The sequence below is a fragment of the Alosa pseudoharengus genome, unplaced genomic scaffold, assembly GCF_046254945.1.
Source record: "Alosa pseudoharengus isolate Yale_2024_CS ecotype anadromous, Long Island Sound unplaced genomic scaffold, YU_APseudo_1.1 YU_APseudo_1.1_scf_45, whole genome shotgun sequence".
NCBI lineage: Eukaryota > Metazoa > Chordata > Actinopteri > Clupeiformes > Clupeidae > Alosa > Alosa pseudoharengus.
In genome coordinates this window covers 337,794-357,897 of record NW_027468804.1, presented here as the reverse complement: position 1 = coordinate 357,897, position 20,104 = coordinate 337,794, and the positions used below count along the sequence as shown (strand labels likewise).

Below are 20,104 nucleotides of genomic sequence, written 5' to 3'. Positions count from 1 at the left end.
ATCTATTTAAACTTTCTGCATCATTCAATTAAATATAGTATTCCTTATTCTTGCTTCCCGAGTCTTCCTGATAGAACTGCTACAGGGGCAACCACCCGTGTGTTCCAGCAGAGGCCCAGAGGTGCAGACGCTGTAATATCTGCTGGGGTCCAGAGGTGCAGACGCTGTAACATCTGCTGGGGTCCAGAGGTGCAGACGCTGTACTATCTGCTGGGGCCCAGAGGTGCAGACGCTGTAATATCTGCTGGGGTCCAGAGGTGCAGACGCTGTACTATCTGCTGGGGTCCAGAGGTGCAGACGCTGTACTATCTGCTGGGGTCCAGAGGTGCAGACGCTGTAATATCTGCTGGGGCCCAGAGGTGCAGACGCTGTAATATCTGCTGGGGTCCAGAGGTGCAGACGCTGTAATATCTGCTGGGGCCCAGAGGTGCAGACGCTGTAATATCTGCTGGGGCCCAGAGGTGCAGACGCTGTAATATCTGCTGGGGCCCAGAGGTGCAGACGCTGTAATATCTGCAGGGGTCCAGAGGTGCAGACGCTGTACTATCTGCTGGGGTCCAGAGATGAGGGAGTGCTTTTGCTCTTTTGGTTTTCAGAGGCAGCTGCCAGATCCTTATATGTGAGTGGTGGCTTATATGTGTGCTAATGAGATGGGATGTGTTTATGGGTGTGCATGTGTGTGTGTGTGTGTGTGTGTGGATGCAATAACAACTATCTGTATCTGGATTCTTTAAATTTCTGTCCTGCTGTATACAGTGTGGGTTACAACAGCTTCAATGATGATCCAGCATCTATATAAAATCCAGGGCAGAGTGTGTGAGTGAATGTGGCATGGACTCTGTGCAGGAGGGTCATTGTGTCAGAGATGCTGTAGAAGGCCAGAGTTCCTGCCCTGTGATCCACATACACTCCTATTCTGGAGCTGGCCACTAGAGGGAGTTCAGTCTCTTTACTATTGTGCACGAAAGTGGAGCTGGAGCTGGTGAGGTCCAGCTTCCAGGACTGATCATTAAATCCAAACAAACACTCAACACCATCTCCTTTCCTGCTGATGCTTTTATATGAGACTGCTATATTAACCCACCCACTCCACTCAACCTCCCAGTAGCAGCGTCCAGACACACCCTCTCTACACAGCACCTGTAGCCAATAATCAAATCTCTCTGGATGATCAGGATATGACTGGAGCTCAACTCTGCACTCCACCCTCCTGTTCCGCTCAGACAGATGGAGGTGTCTGTGTGCTGTGTTTGGATCCAGTGTGAAGTGACAGGAGTCTGATGGAGGAGAAGAGAGAACAGGACACACTTAGACTAGCATTTGTGTGTGAGTGTGTGTGTGTGTGTGTGTGTGTGTGTGCCGGTGTGTGCATGTGTTGTTTGTGTGTGTGTGTGTGTGCCTGTGTGTGTGTTTGTGTGTGTTTGTGTGTGTGTGTGTGCGTGGTGTGTGTGTGTCTGTGTGTGTATGTGCCTGTGTTTGTGTATGTGCCTGTGTGTGTGTGTGTGTGTGTGTGTGTGTGTGTGTGTGCCTGTGTGTGTGTGTGTGTGTATGTGCCTGTGAGTGTGTGTGTGTGCCTGTGCCTGTGTGTGTGTGTGTGTGTGTGTGTGTGTGTGTGTTTGTGTGTGTGTGTGTGTATCTGTCTGTGAGACTGTGTGTGTGTGTGTGTGTGTGTGTGTGTGTGTGTGTCTGTGTGCCTGTGTGTGTTGGTCTGTGTGTGTATGCCTGTGTGTGTGTGTGTATGTATGCCTGTGTGTGTGTGTGTGTGTGTGTGTATGCCTGTGTGTGTGTATGCCTGTGTGTGTGTGTATGCCTGTGTGTGTGTGTGTGTGTGTGTGTGTGTGTGTGTGTGTGACTGTGTGTGTGTGTGTGTGTTTGTCCCTTCTGTGTGTGTGTGTGTGTGTGTGTGTATATGCCTGTGTGTATGTTTGTCCCTTTCTATGTGTGTGTGTGTGTGTGCGTGTGTGTGTGTGTGTGTGTGTGTGTGTCTGTGCGTGTGTGTGCGTGTGTGTGTGTGCAGGGTGCGATTTGTGTAAAAACCAGAGGGGGGGTAGCCTGGGTTTTCCCATGCTGCCTTGCGCGCACGATTTAATTCACGCTGCAAGGCAGCCTGGATACCATGGAACAAATTTTCGCCTCAGTTAGGGGACCAATCACAGAACGGAGGGAGGGCAGTAAGACGATGACGAAACACCGTAGCCGTTATGAGCCACGTACAGACGCATTTGATAGACATTCGTAGCGCCCAATAAACGGCTCTGGGCATTCGTAAACCACGTTTCAAATACGATAAAATGAATGCCTAGTTCCCAGACCCCGTCTCATTTGAGATGAGGGTATGACGTTAGCCAGGCTAGAGGGGGGGGGGTGATTTTGAATAAGTTTGTAACCCCCCCCCAACTTTATTTTTTTTAAAAATGAACGAACGATTCATAGCCTAGTAATGTCATGGCTAATAATAGCCTATATTAATTTTGCCACCTTTGTAACATTTACCTTTATCTTAGTTTTAGTTTACCGTGGTGTATGACTTTAAACAGCGAGTGTGCTTGGTATGATGATCAGCTCCTCTAATGCAGGGTAGGACTACGTTTTGACAAGCATACAAATTCACCTTGTTCTTGCCCCATCTGAAATGACTCCTCTACTTTTGCTGCCTCCATCCTTTCTCTATTTGTTATGTAAAAAAACGTTGTATATGATGGCACTGAAGTCTTGAGTTAGTGAATTGGCTAACAGTGTTAGTTGGTAACCAAATAGCACACATTGCGCTACACGCTGCGTAGGCTACGTGCATTCTCTCTCCTGCTGATTTGCGTTCAGTAGCCAAGTGCGTAATATTGCAAAAGTTGAAAAAATAAATGTGTTTATTGTAGCCTACAGAAAATAAATAGCCTATCATACTGTCAGTTAATTGGCTACAGTGCAGTGAAGAGTTTGAAGAGTAAAGTTATAGGGCAACTTGAAGTTTTATGAAAATAATTTATGAACCAGAACATGAAGACCATTAAGCTTCTATTTCTTCCAGCTGTTAAAACACCCGCTAGATAGTTTAAATACCCACCAACATTCGTTTTTGCAGTACAGATTATTTCTGAAAGTTATTTGTCTACTAGGCCTAACCTACTGGCTGATTTATCAAACGAGTGCTTTCTCGTTCGTCCTCCGCAAACTACAGGTGTTTCGGTAGAGAGCCATTGAATAAGCGATGCCAAGCAATTTCTTTTTTGTGACATTCACTTTTTGTGACATTCAGCAAATATCTCATTTAATGTAAGTTCCTTCGGACAAAAGGCCTACGTTCTACTCTACGTGGAGTTGTCCTCCATCTCAGTTGCATCAGTTTTCTAATTTTGAAGGTTCTAAAATATGACGATATGCTTCACTGAATCCTTCTCGTTTTCTTTCATTTGTCCAGCTAACTTTTCCATTGAAACTAGCCATTTATGATGGATTACACAGTCGACATTCTGAAATGTCCTGCACGATCAAGGCCTAATTAATTTATCACGCAGCCACTGTGTCAGCAGCATGAGTGCTGACGGTGACGGTGCGTTTCTGATGTCAGATTATTATGTAGGCTAGCCTACTAGACTGTTCTCATGTTGCAGCGCTTTACTTATATGAAGTAGCATTAATCAATATGAGGGGCAGAGGGGGATAAATGTTGTCCTCCCCCGGCGATGCAAATAATTAAGCGGATATCAAGACCAGAGGGGGGGAAATCCCCCCAATCCCCCCCTACAAATCGCACCCTGTGTGTGTGTGTGTGTATGTGTCTGTGTGCCTGTGGGTGTGTGTGTGTGTATGCCTGTGTGTGTGTGTGTGTGTGTGTGTGTGTGTGTGTGTGTGTGTGTGTGTGTGTGTGTGTGATGACTGTGTATGTGTGTGTGTGTCCCTTCTGTGTGTGTGTGTGTGTGTGTGTGTGTATATGTCTGTGTGTATGTTTGTCCCTTCTGTGTGTGTGTGTGTGTGTGTGTGTGTGTGTGTGTGTGTGTGTGTGTGTGTGTGTGCATATTTCTTGTGTGATTGCATACAGTACATTAGTGCAATGGTTCTTAACTGATCTTGTTTTGGGACCCACAATTCCCCATGTTTACAAAGTCGTGACCCATGTGTATGTGCCTGTGTGTGTGTGTGTGTGTGTGTCTGTGTGACCCATGCATTTTTTTAGCAATCAAGCGGTATACGCTGAGCTACATGATAGTACACGCACAGTGCCTGTAGGCCTACTTGTTTGGAACATGCTGATGTTTGGCATTACATTTGTGAAGTCTTCAACTCCTGATGTCACCTTTCAAAGTACGACAGGTTTGTCTTTGACAGGTGAGCTTTGTTTCCATGTGGCGTTTTCTCTCATGAGCCAGCAATTCAGTGAACACCGCACACTGAGGATTCTGTCCCGTTTTGTCTCAATTTAAGTGAATCCATATCCTACTTCAAATATTCAGGGTTGTGGCCTACTTGCATTTACCGCTAAAATGATGTCTAACATGACCTGTCATATAAACATTGCACAGTATATGTCGCTGACAATTACTGACATACAAATAAAGTCTATCAAAATAAAGGTTCAATATTAGATCTGATAAGGTAGCATTTTAAATGGGCGATTTTTTTTTACTCAATACAGGAGTAAGAAACACTGCATTAGTGTATGTGTGTGTATCTGTACGTATGTACTATGTGTGTGTGTGTGTGTGTGTGTGTGTTTGTGTATGTATTTAATTCTACTTTGTGTGTGTGTGCGTGTGTTTGTGTATGTATTTAATTCTACTTTGTGTGTGTGTGTGCGTGCGTGCGTGCGTGCGTGCGTGTGTGTGTGTGTGTGTGTGTTCTGTTTAAAAACGGCCATAGATGATTTCAAACACGAGAGTGCAAAATTTTATTCAGTTTTTCTGGACTTCCGCGACGCGTTTGGAACGCTCCCACATAACATTATGATCAGAGCTCTGGAGGAAATACACCTGCCCCAAGTGTACACAGACTTAATCAAAGAGGTGTACAAAAGCTTGTATATTCAGGTCATTTGCGGAGTCCATCTCACAGATCAAATACCCTTGCGCCTTGGCATTAAAACCGGTTGCCCTTGGAGCGCAGTGAACTTCATTTTAGCCATTAACCGGTGGCTGGATTAGATGCGTCAGTGCGCTCCATCCAAAATCATCTCTCCAAACCCCGCTCAGGCATTCGCTGACGATGTGCAAATGTCGTCACGTCAGGAGAACATCATACATAACATGCTACGCAAGACAGACACCTTCCTCGAGTGGTCGGGTCTCGAAGTAAAGGAGTCTAAATGCGCAGTGCTTTACGAGAGGATCAAAATCTGACCGTGACCCACAATTCAAAATCAATGGAAAAATAATAAGAGTATATTCCAGACATGATTCGTACACTTATCTTGGACACAGATTTAACGTTGCTGGCGACTGGGACCAACAAATACAGGACATAATTACTGAATACACCACAAGGTTGCAAAAAATTGACGAATCCCCCTTGCCACTGCTTATGAAAATAGATGCAATCAGACAGATAGCTCTATCAAAAGTGCAACACTTCTTCGCCAATGTGCACATATCAAGAAAAGTTTTGCAGGACTTAAACAACAAAACTGTTAAGGCAGTGAGAGGATGGCTCGGTCTGAACAGTCACACAACCCGCGAAGTCATTCATCACAGCAGACGTGAGGGGGGCCTAGGAGTTCCAGACTTTGAGTGGACTTACTTCGCCACTAGGCTGTCGCATTTGCTTAGCATGCTGAACAATGACGATAGCACCGTAAGAGAAATGGCCCGTGCTTCCCTTTTTCTCGACCTTGGGAAGCGCAAGGTCCCCCTCGCCCGAGAATCGGAACCCAGCTTTCTAGGATTCCGTAAGAAAGCGAACGGCAAACTCGACACCCATGCCCCCGGTTTTGGGGTCAGATCGGACTGGCCTGATCTCAACGATCTCTGCAACTGGACTGGTGTTGACTTGAAGTGGTCTGGAGTCGATGCCACACATGTTACACCACATTCAGTAATGATTAAGGATACAAATATCACTGTGAGTGCAACAGTACTGCAAGACGGTCTGCGCTATTCACTTCCACCTGGAAACAGTCGCGCGTCTCTGCTGTCAATCAAACACCAGCAGCGCCAGATACATTGGAGAGGACTCAAACTCCAAGGAAAGCTCTCATGTATCCCTTTTGCAGATCACTCCATCTCACACACAATTTTTCACAATTCATCTATTGATGAAGACATACTAATATTTACAGTCAAAGCGAGGCTTCAGGTATACCCAACAAGGTTAAACCTGTCAATCTGGTACCCTCGTTCCCACTCACCATTGTGTATACATCATGGACAAGAGCAAATCATAGAATCCATGTCACACATTTTAAATTGCTGTCATTTTTACAAAAGTCTTTATGTATCCAGGCATGATAGGATTGTGGACATTATATCTGGACACTTATCCTTATTTTCTCCAAATGTGTCAATACATGTAAATTGTGTTGTTAGACAACAAATGTTTTCCAGGTGTTCTACAATGTCTGCGTTCTCTGATTTAAATGCCACCAGGCCTGATATTATAATCATTGATGAGCACGATAGGGATGTGTTCATCCTGGAAGTAGGTTGCTGTTTTGATTCATGTCTAGAGGAGGCTTACTTAACAAAGCTAGTAAAATACCACCCTCTTGTACAGCAAATAACTGGCCTTGGCTACAAATGTCAATATCTGGTACTTATCTTTGGCAGCCTGGGCCACGTGCATAGGCTTGTCATTAGGGGTCTCAGGATAGTTGGCTTTACAAAAGCAAGGGCAAAGCAAATTGCCAAATACTGCTCAATATCCTCCATTATTGGAAGTCGCCATATGGAGAAGAAGGTGTTGTGTGTATCCATAAATCTGCTGTTTGAGATTGTCATCAGACATCGTTGGTGGATCATGCCTTAGCAATGTTCTGTATCTGTAATATTTATGTCCTTATGTACATTTATTGTGAATTGTGGACATGAATAAAGTAGTTAAAATGTGTATGTACAGTATTTAATTCTACTTTGTGTGTGTGTGTGTGTGTGTGTGTGTGTGTGTGTGTGTGTGTGCGTGTGCGCGTGCGAGTGTGCGTGTGTGTGTGTGTGTGTGGTGGTGGTGGGGGGGGGGGGGGGGATCTGGGCTGGGCTGGGTTGGATGGGTGGTGGTTAGAGACCTTTGTACCTTTGTGCATGTGTGTTTGTGTGTCCAACTTACACTGCAAGAGCTCCTCTCTGGTCACTGGTTCAGGATAAACAGCCTGGACATCAGACACTGAAACAGAAAATATCACTTCACTACCAAATAAAACTTAGTTACATCTACAGTATGAAAAGAATATATATTGATGACAGCACACACATTTTCAAATCACATCAGTAGAGATTGAATAAAGAAGGTTATGTGGCATATGAGTCCCCAGCTGCTTAAATCTTAAAGGCCTCCAACCTCCCACTGACGAGTCCTTCATCTTCATTAGGAGGGTAGGGGCATGTTTAGAGGACCTCATCTTCATTAGGAGGGTAGGGGCATGTTTAGAGGACCTCATCTTCATTAGGAGGGTAGGGGCATGTTTAGAGGTCCTCAGGTTCATTAGGAGGGTAGGGGCATGTTTAGAGGCCCTCATCTTCATTAGGAGGGTAGGGGCATGTTTAGAGGTCCTCAGGTTCATTAGGAGGGTAGGGGCATGTTTAGAGGCCCTCATCTTCATTAGGAGGGTAGGGGCATGTTTAGAGGACCTTCAGTTCTAACCCACCTCAATCAGTTCATTATCACAAGACAACTGCAGAAGTAATTGGTGTAATCTAGTGGTTTGGAGTAAATGATCAGGTTACTGTTTGTTAAAGCTGAATTCTAACTCCATCTCTGATCTCAGCTTCTGCTTTTGTTTGCTGTTATTGATACATGTAAACATCTAAACTCTGGGGCCCAGCCACACCCCCATGCCTCTATAGGTTTGACATCTGAAAGAAGGTTTTAAAGATGAAAAGATTCAGTGAAACTATCATTCCGTTGCTTGACCCCAAATGTAAAGCCTTAGAGGCTGTTAGAATCAGTGAGTAAAGCAGGGCCGTAGTCACCATAGACATTGAGGGGGACGTGTCCCCCCCAATATTCAAATATGACCAAAATGTCCCCCCCAATATACGGACATAGAAAAATAAATAAAGAAAAAAAACTCTACAGGAAACAAACAACCACCAACATCTGAAATGTAATCAAACATAAATAACGCACAAATTAGTGACCTAGTGATGGTTCCAGAGTAGCCTACACCCCTGAGTGGTTTGACCTGGTGGTTTTCCGTTTTTCTAGGGTGACCTGATTGTGTCCTTTTTTTAGTTTGTGAAAAAGAGGACATAAGAGAAAACACTGCCTCAACTTATTTGTGAACGACAGAGAAAAACGCAATGCAATTTCGCTGTAAACAAGTTTGAGGCTCTAGAATAACAAAATTCTGGACGATTTGTAAGGTCTCAAAAAGGACATGTCCTGGAAAAAGAGCACATCTGGTCACCCTAGTTTTTCGTTAGTGGCGTGCGCTATCAAAAGCTTCCATTTGCTGCACCCTACCAAAGATCCTTGATTACTGTACTCCGCTTTAACCCTTTCTGACCCTACTGCGGTGAGGTAGGGCTGGCAACAATATCGCAAAAGCTCACAATTCTCACAAAACTTGTTGGAAAGGTCTAGCACAGGCTAAGGAAATCCCATACATTTTTGGAGCCAATCAGACTCAAAGGGAACTTTGAAACATTTTCCATATTGTAACCTATTCTCGCAATGATAGCGAAAGTGAAACGTTTTATTTTAAATTATGAATTTGTGCAAGCATTTGTCATTCATTTCTTTCACATGTCTTACAACATAAATAATGCATTCATATGCTAGAACTAATGCCAGGAATTACCCTGTTTATAGGCCTCTTAGAAATGGTTGTTGTTACATCTTGCATATTATTTAGATGCGCACTCGATCGCGCATCCATGCAGGCAAAACGTAGGAATCAAATGTGGCGACGGCACACAAGTTGGAAAAAACGTTGTAACAACTTATTTGTGATTTTTAATAATATTTTTTACATGGCCCTCAGACCCCACCACAGATTTGGTCCCCCCCAATGTTGACATCATGACTACGGCCTTGGAGTAAAGACTTACTGGATGGTGGCGGCACATCCTTACTGTTTGTTCTTCTGACTGGGAGTTCAGGATCAGTATCTGGGAACCAACACAGAGACACTCATTCACCCAGGATCAACAGAACAAACCAACACACATCTTGCGTTGCATATTATTATTTTGTGTGTACTTTTTGGGAAATGTAACAGTGACCCTGTGCCACTGTTGAGAGACACAGAACATACAGAGTCAAATGAATCCATAACTGTTTGAATATAACAGTGTGTTGTAAAAGTTCATGATTGTGCCCATTCTAGATATTTGTCCAACCTGTTGCAGATATCTTGGCTACTTCCTGCTTGAAAATGGCTTCCAGTTTCTCCTCCAGCTGCACCTTCACTGCAGAGACAGATTCCTTCACAGCCTCAAAAGAGAAACTTTGGCTGAAGGTTATGCTGGGCAAGTATGTAGAGCGAGGAGAATCTCTGAAGGATGGAATATTCTACGGAGAAAAATATAAGAGTTGAACAGTTTATTATGAAGGTCATGCTGGATGGAACTGTACTGCAAGTAGCACCAGTGACTGGCAACATTCAGCAGATAGAAACACAAAAGTTGAGACAGGCCTCCTGAATATTCAGTCAGGGCTGTTTCCCCCAAATGCTGCAGACATAATGAAGTTCATCAGTTGGTTTAGTGTAATGTGTGTAATTATGCATTAGTATGTTGAAGTGTGTGTACATGTTAGATACATACTGTACATACTGCATGTAAAGCAATACAATCTATTTGTTACCTCATCACACATCATACAGCTCACATACAGATTTGTATTCCACACTGTTGGTATTTGGACATGTCATATATTTCACAGAAAGCAATCAGCTCAATACTCTTTCTTATATTTACATTTAATTTCAGTTTTAGGAGTGCAGATCAAATTTACCTTGAGAAAATGGATGTGATCATCTGTGTGTGAAAGCTGCTCCAGTTCAGCATCTCTCCTCTTCAGCTCAGCAATCTCCTGCTCCAGTTTCTTCAGGAGTCCTTCAGCCCGACTCACCTCAGCCTTCTCCTGAGCTCTGATCAGCTCTGTCATCTCAGAGCGCCTTCTCTCAATGGAGCGGATCATCTCAGTAAAGATCCTCTCACTGTCCTCCACTGCTGTCTGTGCAGAGCTCTGTTAGGAGACACACAAAGAGGAGGGCAGGAGACACACAGAGGGAGGTGAAGCTGAAAGTGTTTCATGGTGTCAGTGGTTCTTTGTGTGCTGTAGAGATGGCAGCAGAGTCACAGTTACTCACTGGGAACACTACAATCTGGCCCAAGGAGGTGGAATTAGAATTTATTACTGCAAAATTAGAATTCTCATCCTCCAGGATTCAGCATTTATACCACAGACTTTGCAGTTTACTTACTCATAGAACAGTACAATTACTATAGTAAAATCTAATAGAACACTGCTACTATACTAGTAGTTTGTTCTGAATGTGTGTCCATTATTCATCATGAATTCAGCATTTGTATCATTAAGTAATTGAATAAAAAGGGAGTTTTCTCTGGCAAACAACCTGATACCTGCAATAGTTATAGCAGATAAACAAAGCTGCCATACTTATAACATTTGAGAGCTGAAACCAGCTGTTGTCTTCTCGTCTGGTCAGTACTCACCTTGAGAGTGTCCACAGCCTTCCTCAGCTCCTGCAGCTCCTTCTCTCTCTCCTGGATTCTCTGCTGGAATCTCCTCTGGGTCTGCCCCACCTGCTTCTGTTGATAAAAATGCAGACGTAGTTAAGGCCATTATTTATATTGCACATTTCAAACATTTCACATTTCAATATGCTTTACATTTAATGCATATAATATTAAATAGCTGAAAAGTATTGGAGTAAGGTGGTCAGTTATTTTAGTTGTCTTAACAATGCATTCAATTTTGTTTTCAGTATAACCTCTGACAATAAACAATAAGCAAGTGGCTCAGAGCCTGTAAAATAGAGTGGCTCAGAGCCTGTTGATCTTTTGTGCAGTATCATATTCAGCTGATACAGCATGTCAATGTCTGACAGATTTGATACATTTTGCTAGCCTGGACAGCAAATTACATTTGCTGCCGCTAGGGTGCGTCACTGCGTCTAGATTTCTAGGCTTTTGCACTTTGTACCTGTTATAATTTCCTGGTTCATGTCTTCTTTAAAAAGAGAGAGAGTCTGCTGAAAATCAGACTTTAAGGAGTATAATGTTCTTGTAATTATACAAACACATTAAATGTGTATCAGATCTTTCAAATAAATGTAAGACATAGGCTATGTGTGTAGCTCCAATGCTCACCTGTTTGTTTTTACATTCTGCAGCAGCTGTGACTGTGTCATGGCCTTTATGTTCGTCCATCGTGCACAGATAGCAGATACAACTCTGATCAGTACGACAGAATATTTCTAAAACTTTCTTATGTTCAGAGCAGATCATATTCTGTAGCTGGCCTGTGGCATCAATCACTGAGTGTTTTCTTCCTGGGTGAATATCATTGTGAACCTTTAAGTGAGTTTCACAGTAAGACACCAGACAATCCAAACAGGACTTCACAGCTTTGAGTTTTCTCCCAGTGCAGACATCACACTCCACATCTCCAGGTCCAGCAGTAGATAGAGCAGGAGGGGCAGCGTGCATTCTGTTCTTCCTGAACTGTTCTACAAGCTCTGCAACAACATTATTATGACCGCCGCGCAGCGAAGCGGCGGTCATATAGGTTTAGTCAGATTTTTTTTTTTTTTTTTTTTTTTTTTTTTTTTTCGCATGCCCAAATTTCTGTCAATGAGTCCCGGGACACTGAAAGACCGGGGTAGACGAAACTTGGTGGGCATGTAACCCCACATGGATAGCATGGAACCATCGTTTTTCGTTTTGATCTGTAGCCCCCCCGCTGGACTGCACCCCCCGAAAGGAGGGTAGGGCAGACACAGTTTTCTGTGAATATCTCGAGAACCGTAAGGTTTAGGAGGACGATTTTTTTTTGGTAAGTTGATCTCAAGTGGCCATGTCAACCCATTCCATAACCACTCATTTCATGTATAGCGCCACCTAGTTAAACCTAAAAAAGTAAAAATGAGGTGTTGTAATCGCAGGTATCTGTGACCTAACATAGTCAAAACTGCACGAAATTGGAAGTGTAGGATCATTATGACACCCTCTGAATGCACGCCAAGTTTCGTGGAATTCCGTTCATGGGGGGCCACACAATAAATTAATTTATGTTACTATACACCAACTGGCCTGTAGGTGGCCGGAGACAGTTTTCTGTGAATATCTCGAGAACCGTAGGGCCTAGGAGGTCCACCTTTTTTTTGTATGTTGATCTCAAGGGGCCATGTCAACCCATCCCATTACCACTTATTTCATGTATAGTGCCACCTAGTTAAAAATTAAAAAGCAAAAATGTAGGTGTTTTCATCACAATATCTCTGGCTGACATGGTCAAAACTGCACGAAATTGAAAGTGTAGGATCATTATGACACCCTCCGAATGCATGCCAAGTTTTGTGTACTTTCGTTCATGGGGGGCCTTACAATAAAATAATTTATGTGTACATTTAGTGACGTACACCAACAAGGATTCCCGGGACACTGAAAGACCGGGGTACACAAAACTTGGTGGGCATGTACCCCCACATGGATAGCATGGAACCGTCATTTTTCGTTTTGATCTGTAGCCCCCCCGCTGGACTGGACCCCCCGAAAGGAGGGTAGGCCAGACACAGTTCTCTGTGAATATCTTGAGAACTGTAGGGCCTAGGATGACCATTTTTTTTCCGTATATTTGCCTCCAGGGGTCATGTTAACCCATTTCATGTGCACACATGTGCACAAACAGATACACACGCACACACACACATTCACAGTAATCATACGTATGACATATACTCACACAGTAGACATATGTACGCTTCCATGCACAGGCACATACGTATGAGGGGCCGTGCAAGACATTATTCATTCTGGCCCTCTCACATACATACATTCTCACTCTCACATACATACATTCTCCTCTCACATACATACATTCTCCTCGCACATACATGTATTCTCATTCTCACATACATACGTTCTCCTCTCACATACATGTATTCTCATTCTCACATACATACATTCTCCTCTCACATACATGTATTCTCATTCTCACATACATACATTCTCCTCTCACATACATGTATTTTTACTCTTCCTTTCATATACATTCATAGTTTTTACTCTAAAGAGAATATATGCATATGAGAGAAGAATGTAGGTATGTGTGAGAAGAATGTATGTATGTGTGTGTGAGAAAGTATAGTGGAAACGGAAGGAGTATAGTGGAAACGGATGGCCAGCCATTTAGCACGAAGTGATTGGCTGAAAAGGCCCGATGTGTTCTCACTGTAAAAAGTTTCTGTAAATTTACACCCAGATTCCAACATTATTCACCGGGTTCCTTTAATAAACAGGACTTTCTGGTCATTAGTAAGACAAATGTGTAAAATCAGGCTCCAACACTGTAACACCGTAATGTTTATTCTGGAACACAAGTACTTCCTGTTATCTATTAACGTTACCTTCGTTCTGGTGATTGGAAGCTGTCTGCTGAGAGAAGACGACGATACGTTGGAATCATACCCAAACCCATCAACACAATAAGGTGAGTTTATCTGTCATCTTTGACCAGAAATACAACGTTTGAAACCACACTCGTCATGTTTATACAAGTTGTATAATACAACATCTCTGAATGTTACCCTGCTGAAACGAAGTTAGTAGCAGTGCTATTCAGCTAGCCAAGACCGCGCTTTCGCCCTTTTTAAGCCATGCGTTATCGTTTTCGTTATCAAATTTTTCGTTTCTTCATTGCAATCTGAAGCCATCTAAATGTATTGGTATGTGTAGGGTATGCGTAGTTTTTGAAAGTTTAACTCGCGTGATTTACCTGCTATAACACGTGCTTGCTAGCTAAGTCTGCTTAGCATCATCAGTTTAATAAACCAGTGGCCAAATAAACAATATGGCACAAACGGATCAGTGTTGACTGCTGCTTTCAGTGTTTACTTGTATGCATGGATTTCGCCCGTGCTGGTAATTACTTAAAGTTGTGTTAAGTCCTTCAGTTGACAGTTTAGAAAGCTAATGCTAGTTAGTAGCCTAGCTAGCTCTCCATAGCAGAGGTGGTTGCATGACACGCGTATGGTATTCCTCCTGAGTTCATTTGAGCTAGCGGCATGCAACAGGAAGATGTTTACATGTCAGATATGTGGGCATCAGTCCACTACGTCTATTTATGTGAGCCATACCTAAATTGCATGACAATATACCCAATATAGACCTTCCATGCTGTGTTCCAGATTGTCAAATGAAATGTAAGAGACATGCAGGTCTCCCCTGGGGATCAATAAAGTATCTATCTATCTATCTATTTATCTATCTAGGTCTTAAGACGCACATATATAGAAACCATAAACAATGTGGTTTTGATAAGACAGACACAATTTCAAAAGCAAGCACCCTCACTTTGCACACACATTCCTCACACAAACATCTTATCACACCCGCCTCATCACTTTTAATCATTCAACGGCAGACACACACACACACACCTTTCATACTCACCTTGCAGACAACTCTCACATTCACTCACTCCTTACATACATACACACACACACTCACAGAGATTACATTCACTTTCTCACACACGCACACACACACACATCATGAAGAGTTGTTGAGTGCCTTTCTTTTCTTTTGCTAAGGGATGTGCGACTGAAGCTGATGTTGAGTCTTCCAAGCCTATCTGTGACACCTCGCCTGATATTACTACCGGTAGGTATGTTTGTTTTCATTCACTAGAGTAATAATGATCACATATACATATTTAAATCAACTTTTTAACACTAAATGTTTTTTTTCTGTTTTGAATTTTGTTTGGACAAAATCCTAAAAGGAATCTAATCATAGTTGACATGTGGATCTATATCTTAAATTGAATATGATAAATTATTTTTTTCAGGTGAACGACAAGGTAATCATCAAAAGTGGATGGTCAGCATTGAATCCTTAATCGTTTGTGAAGGGTCCAACCTCGCCACATTTCTAACAGGCCTTGCGACATGTTTCTCCACCTTCTACATTCTGAATCTGCAATATCAGGAGGAGGCAGCGTGCACCCTTGAAATTATCCAGAGAGGTAAGTTCATGTCACACTTTCGAACCAGAATTTGTTTTATGTGTGGTATGTATTGGGGGGGTTGTGTAGTAGTCTACTATGTAGTTATAAGCACTACTATACAGGATTACACCCTCTGCCACAGAACATTATACTTCTACTTCATACAACTGATTAAATCAAATATAAATGCAGTTACAGTAAGTAATAAATGTCAGTTAATTTCATTTTGAGAAAGTGTGTTAATGTTACAAATTCACATCCGATTTATTCACTTTGGCACAATTTTCCTCTACATGAATCCTAGTGTACCTCTCTCTCTCTTGCTCTCTTTCTCTTTCTCTCTCTCACAGAGAAAAGTACCAGAAGAAGCCTAAGAACAATCACTAATAAGTAAAGTGAATGTTACTTGATTTCTCATGAATGTTACTTGATTTCCTCCCTGATTATCATTTATACTCATCTCTGTACTTTAAATTCTTCTGGACATAATCTGTCAGTTTATTCATTCTCACATGTACACAAGCCCAATGCGATGCAATGATATTGATAATTGATAAATATCTGTGATAATTATTCTGTATCTTATTTGATTTTGAAATAGTACTACTGTAGATAACATGTCTACATTTTACATACATATGTGATACACAAGCCTAATGCAATGTTTTTATTCCTTGTTTTTTGAAATACGATTTTCAAAATACTACTAGATAGCGTGTCTACATTTTAAACGGGCCTAATGCAATGTATTTGTTTTCCATTGTAATTCCTCTGTGTCTTATTGCCTGTTCTTTGAAATCTGATTTTCAAAATGCTACTATGTATCTACATTTTACATTCATACATGATACACGAGCCTAATGCAATGTTTTTATTTTCCATGATAATTCTTCTGTATTATTCCCTGATCCTGAAATACGATTATAGTCAGTCTACATTTTCCTAAATTACTATTTACTATTATCTTGCTTCATGTCCCTTCATCTTTCAAAAGATTACTTTACTGTTAGACTGTCAAGTAAGTGCTGTGAAATAAAATATCTGTTAAACTACAAATAAGTAACTGATGTGAAAAAATGGATTTTTATCTTTAAAATGTTGATTTGAGAGTGGATGAACTCAATATATGGCACTTGTGTCCTGTAATTGTAAAAAATTAAAGACCTGTTGTGTAACTAACGTGGAGGATCACAATTATGTTATATACTTAACAGGAATTTAATGTTATGGTAGTCTGCCGTTAAACAACGGGAAGCTCCTGGAAATCCTGCCAGTTGTTTCCTTTTAGTTTACAGGAAATTAATGTTGTTATTTTACATTAACTTAATGTTAAACCGGGGCACCGTTAAATAATAATGGACTGCCAATTCATTCCAAGTGATAGTAGGTGAAGAATTTGAGGTCTTGAAATACTGTATTGATGCCTGCCTTGACGGCCAGTCATTAGAGTTGGTGGCATAAGTATGTGTATATTTTCAGACTCTGTTCTCTGTCTATTTTCATGAGCAGTAACCAGAAAATTAAGAAATCCATACAAGGACTCCACGGCCCTGATTGCTTCTCTGTCTTCAGCAGATCTTGATTGACAACAATCCTGATAAAGTGTGCACGTGATCAGAGAGTTCCCCATACAACCTCTCATGCACAAAAGAATCCACACCTCCCCTTTGTATGTCCTCAGCACATCGTAAAACATCACCAAAATGCCTAATATCATCTTCATTGGCACATACCAACAAAATACAACACAAAAACAGCACTTGAAAAGTACACCTGAAGGCTTTGAATAACATCATACTGAGCAACAAATTAGGAAAAGTAGGAACAATAGGAATAATGTCCTGCAAAGTATTTCCTGATATGTCACTTCCCTCAATATTGATGTCACTTCCTGGAGAATGTATGTATGTGAGAACACAAAGAATGTATGTATGTGAAAGGAGAATGTATGTATGTGAGAGGATAATGTATGTATGTGAGAGCAAAGAATGTATGTATGTGAAAGGAGAATGTATGTACGTGGGAGGAGAATGTATGTATGTGAGAACACAAAGAATGTATGTATGTGAAAGGAGAATGTATGTACGTGGGAGGAGAATGTATGTATGTGAGAACACAAAGAATGTATGTATGTGAAAGGAGAATGTATGTATGTGAGAGGAGAATGTATGTATGTGAGAGAGGCAGTATGAATAATGTCTTGCACGGCCCCTCATACATACGCAGGCACACACACAAGCACGCACACACACACACACACACAACATAAACATAACACAAACAATCAAGAATTTCTCAGAATTATGAACAGGCAAGATGGAGGTGGGGTTGTATAAAATTAATTTTACATGTGAAATCTATGAACTAATCATGTTTTGGGACTTGTTGTCTAGCAGATACCAGTGAGAATTGAGTGTGGATAATGCAATTTAGTGAGACAGTTAGAATCATATAGGCCTTTCAGCGTGATTACTTTTTGTGGAAAAAATGTGCTGGACTGGGCGGCGGTCATATTTTGTACCGCTCTGCGGTACATCTAGTTTTTGTTTAAAACGGGTCTTGGAGCGAATGTTTGTCTGCATTGTGGGCAGCTGTAAACTCCCTTCTGGTCTTCCTGGTCCCAGCAGCCCTTAATGCAGCCCGTGCAGTAATTGTGTCCACAGTGAAGAGTCACTGGATCCTTTAGTAGATCCAAACAAATCGAGCACATTAAAATGTCTTCGTTAATTGAAATCGCCTCTGCCATTTCCCTTACGTGCTAACAAACGCTAGCCTACGAGAAGCTGCTGAGTAACAATTGTCTTTCACTTTCGTTTCTTCTATCTAACTATGGCAAGCGATTTTAACATTTCACTGGATATGTATTGCAGATATCTGTAATTCAGTTTTGCCTAGTCAAAACGAACATTTTAGATATCCGCAATTGAATTCTTCCTATCCATAATTGTCATTTCAGATATCCACAATAGTACAGCGGCTAAGCACCGGAATTGTTCAGTTTTTGCAGAAAGCATGAAACTTGGCACAGTTATACTACTACCCCTAGTGATCAAATTGATGTTGGCCATTTTGAAATCCAATATGGAGGATACCAAATGTGAAAATATAGACCATCTCTATTGTTATTCATGATAGAAATATCATTCAAAAACAATTTAAAAGTTTGAACAGTCATTTTATCACATGACAACCTCAATAATATACAAGGCATCAAGTACAATCTGGTAAGATTCCAATATGGCCACTATGTGTAAGAAAATAAGCCAATTATTCTATATCTTGGTTAATTGAAGTAACTACCTACATCATCAATATATTCTTATTCTACCTTCTTCTCTTTCTGAGCAAACCTTAACTCTTACTTACTATACACTGCTCAAAAAAAATATACACTTTAAAAAATAAAACACATCAGATTTCAATGGGGAAAAACATCATGCTGGATATCTACATTACATTAGGCTGACGCATATTTAGCCAAAGCGCCTTACAACCTGATAAACAGTTTAACGCTTTTAAAACAATTCTCTCAACAATTCTAGAACAATTTAAAACAATTCAAAAAGGTAGAGTACAATAGGGAAGAGTGCATAAGTGAGTACTGTTTTTATACAGTCAAGTCAGGTGGTAAGTTCTAGAATTAGCTAGTTGTAAGTAGTGCTACGAGAGAAGATATTCTCTGAAGAGCTGGGTCTTCAGGAGTTTTTTGAAGATGGAGAGGGATGTCCCTGCTCTAGTAGGAACTGGTAGCGCGTTCTACCAACGAGGAACAACAGATAAAAAAAGTTTGGATTGACCTGAGCGTACCGGTGGCAGAGCTAGACAATGTTTGTTTGAAGAGCGCAACGGTCTGGGGGTAGCATATAATGCCTGTATGAGGGCATTCGAGTAGATGGGAGCAGTAGGTTTAGCTGGGAGGACCAGCAGTTTGTTTTTGAGAGGTTTAGCTGGAGGTGGTGTGCCTTCATCCATGAAGAGATGTCTGAGAGGCAATCCGTGGTCCGTGTCGAGACCAAGGGCTCATCAGGTGGAAAGAACAGATAAAGCTATGTGTCATCTGCATAGCAGTGGTATGAGAAGCTGTGCGAATGTACAATCTGTCCCAAAGAAGTGTTGTGGATAGCAAAGAGAAGGGGGCCCAGTACTGAGCCCTGGGGGACCCCTGTGGTGGGATGGTGAGGTGCGGACAGATGTCCAAGCCATGATACGTTAAACGAGCATCCTGTGAGGTAGGATTCAAACTGATATGGACTGGGTAATATGTTAGGAACAAACGGCAAGCTAGTCCATTTTGCTTGAATTTCAGCCCAGCAACTCATGATGGTACTCAGTAGTTCGTATGGCCTCGACATGCTTGATGGCATCGGGGCATGCTCCTAATGAAATGGCGGATGGTGTCCTGGGGAATCACTTAGCTCCTTGACAGTTGGTGGTGCAACCTGGCGGTGTTGGATGGACCAAAATATAATGTCCCAGAGGTGTTCAATCGGATTTAAGTCAGGGGAGTGTTGGGGGGACAGTCAATGGTATCAATGCCTTCATCCTCAAGGAACTGCCTGCACATTCTCGCTACATGTGTCCAGCCATTGTTGTGCACCAGGTCCCACTGCACCAATACAGGGTCAGACAATGGGTCTGAAGTTTTCATCCTGATGCCTAAGAGTAGTGAGGGTGCAGTTGTCTTGCCCGTAGAGGTGTGTGCGTCCTTCCAAGGATATCCCTCCCCAGACCATCACTGGCCTACCACCAAACCAGTCATGCTGAATGA

The 20,104-nt window shown here is 41.9% G+C and overlaps 1 protein-coding gene and 1 long non-coding RNA gene across 2 annotated transcripts; one reads left to right on the top strand and one right to left on the bottom strand.

Annotated features, from left to right (window-relative positions):
- Window positions 1-762: 762 nt before the first annotated feature.
- LOC143103480 (tripartite motif-containing protein 16-like) lies at window positions 763-11,891 on the bottom strand. Its single transcript, XM_076267261.1, has 6 exons — window positions 11,478-11,891; window positions 10,821-10,916; window positions 10,096-10,329; window positions 9,480-9,651; window positions 7,246-7,302; window positions 763-1,277 (listed from the first exon to the last, which is right to left on the bottom strand). The coding sequence occupies exons 1-6, from the start codon at window positions 11,889-11,891 to the stop codon at window positions 763-765; spliced, it is 1,488 nt and encodes a 495-aa protein (XP_076123376.1).
- Window positions 11,892-14,599: 2,708 nt separating this feature from the next.
- On the top strand, window positions 14,600-16,511 carry LOC143103487 (uncharacterized). Its single transcript, XR_012982834.1, has 3 exons — window positions 14,600-14,990; window positions 15,178-15,354; window positions 15,687-16,511. It is a non-coding gene; the product is annotated as an uncharacterized LOC143103487 (long non-coding RNA).
- The last annotated feature ends 3,593 nt before the right edge of the window (window positions 16,512-20,104 follow it).

Coding starts and splice junctions, on each gene's coding strand:
- LOC143103480 (XM_076267261.1), bottom strand. CDS start 11,891: ATGACCGCCGCTTCGCTGCGCGGCGGTCATAATAATGTTGTTGCAGAG. Junction 10,330..10,820: donor AGGCTGTGGACACTCTCAAG/GTGAGTACTGAC, acceptor GTCTCCTAACAG/AGCTCTGCACAGACAGCAGT. Junction 9,652..10,095: donor ATCACATCCATTTTCTCAAG/GTAAATTTGATC, acceptor TTTTCTCCGTAG/AATATTCCATCCTTCAGAGA.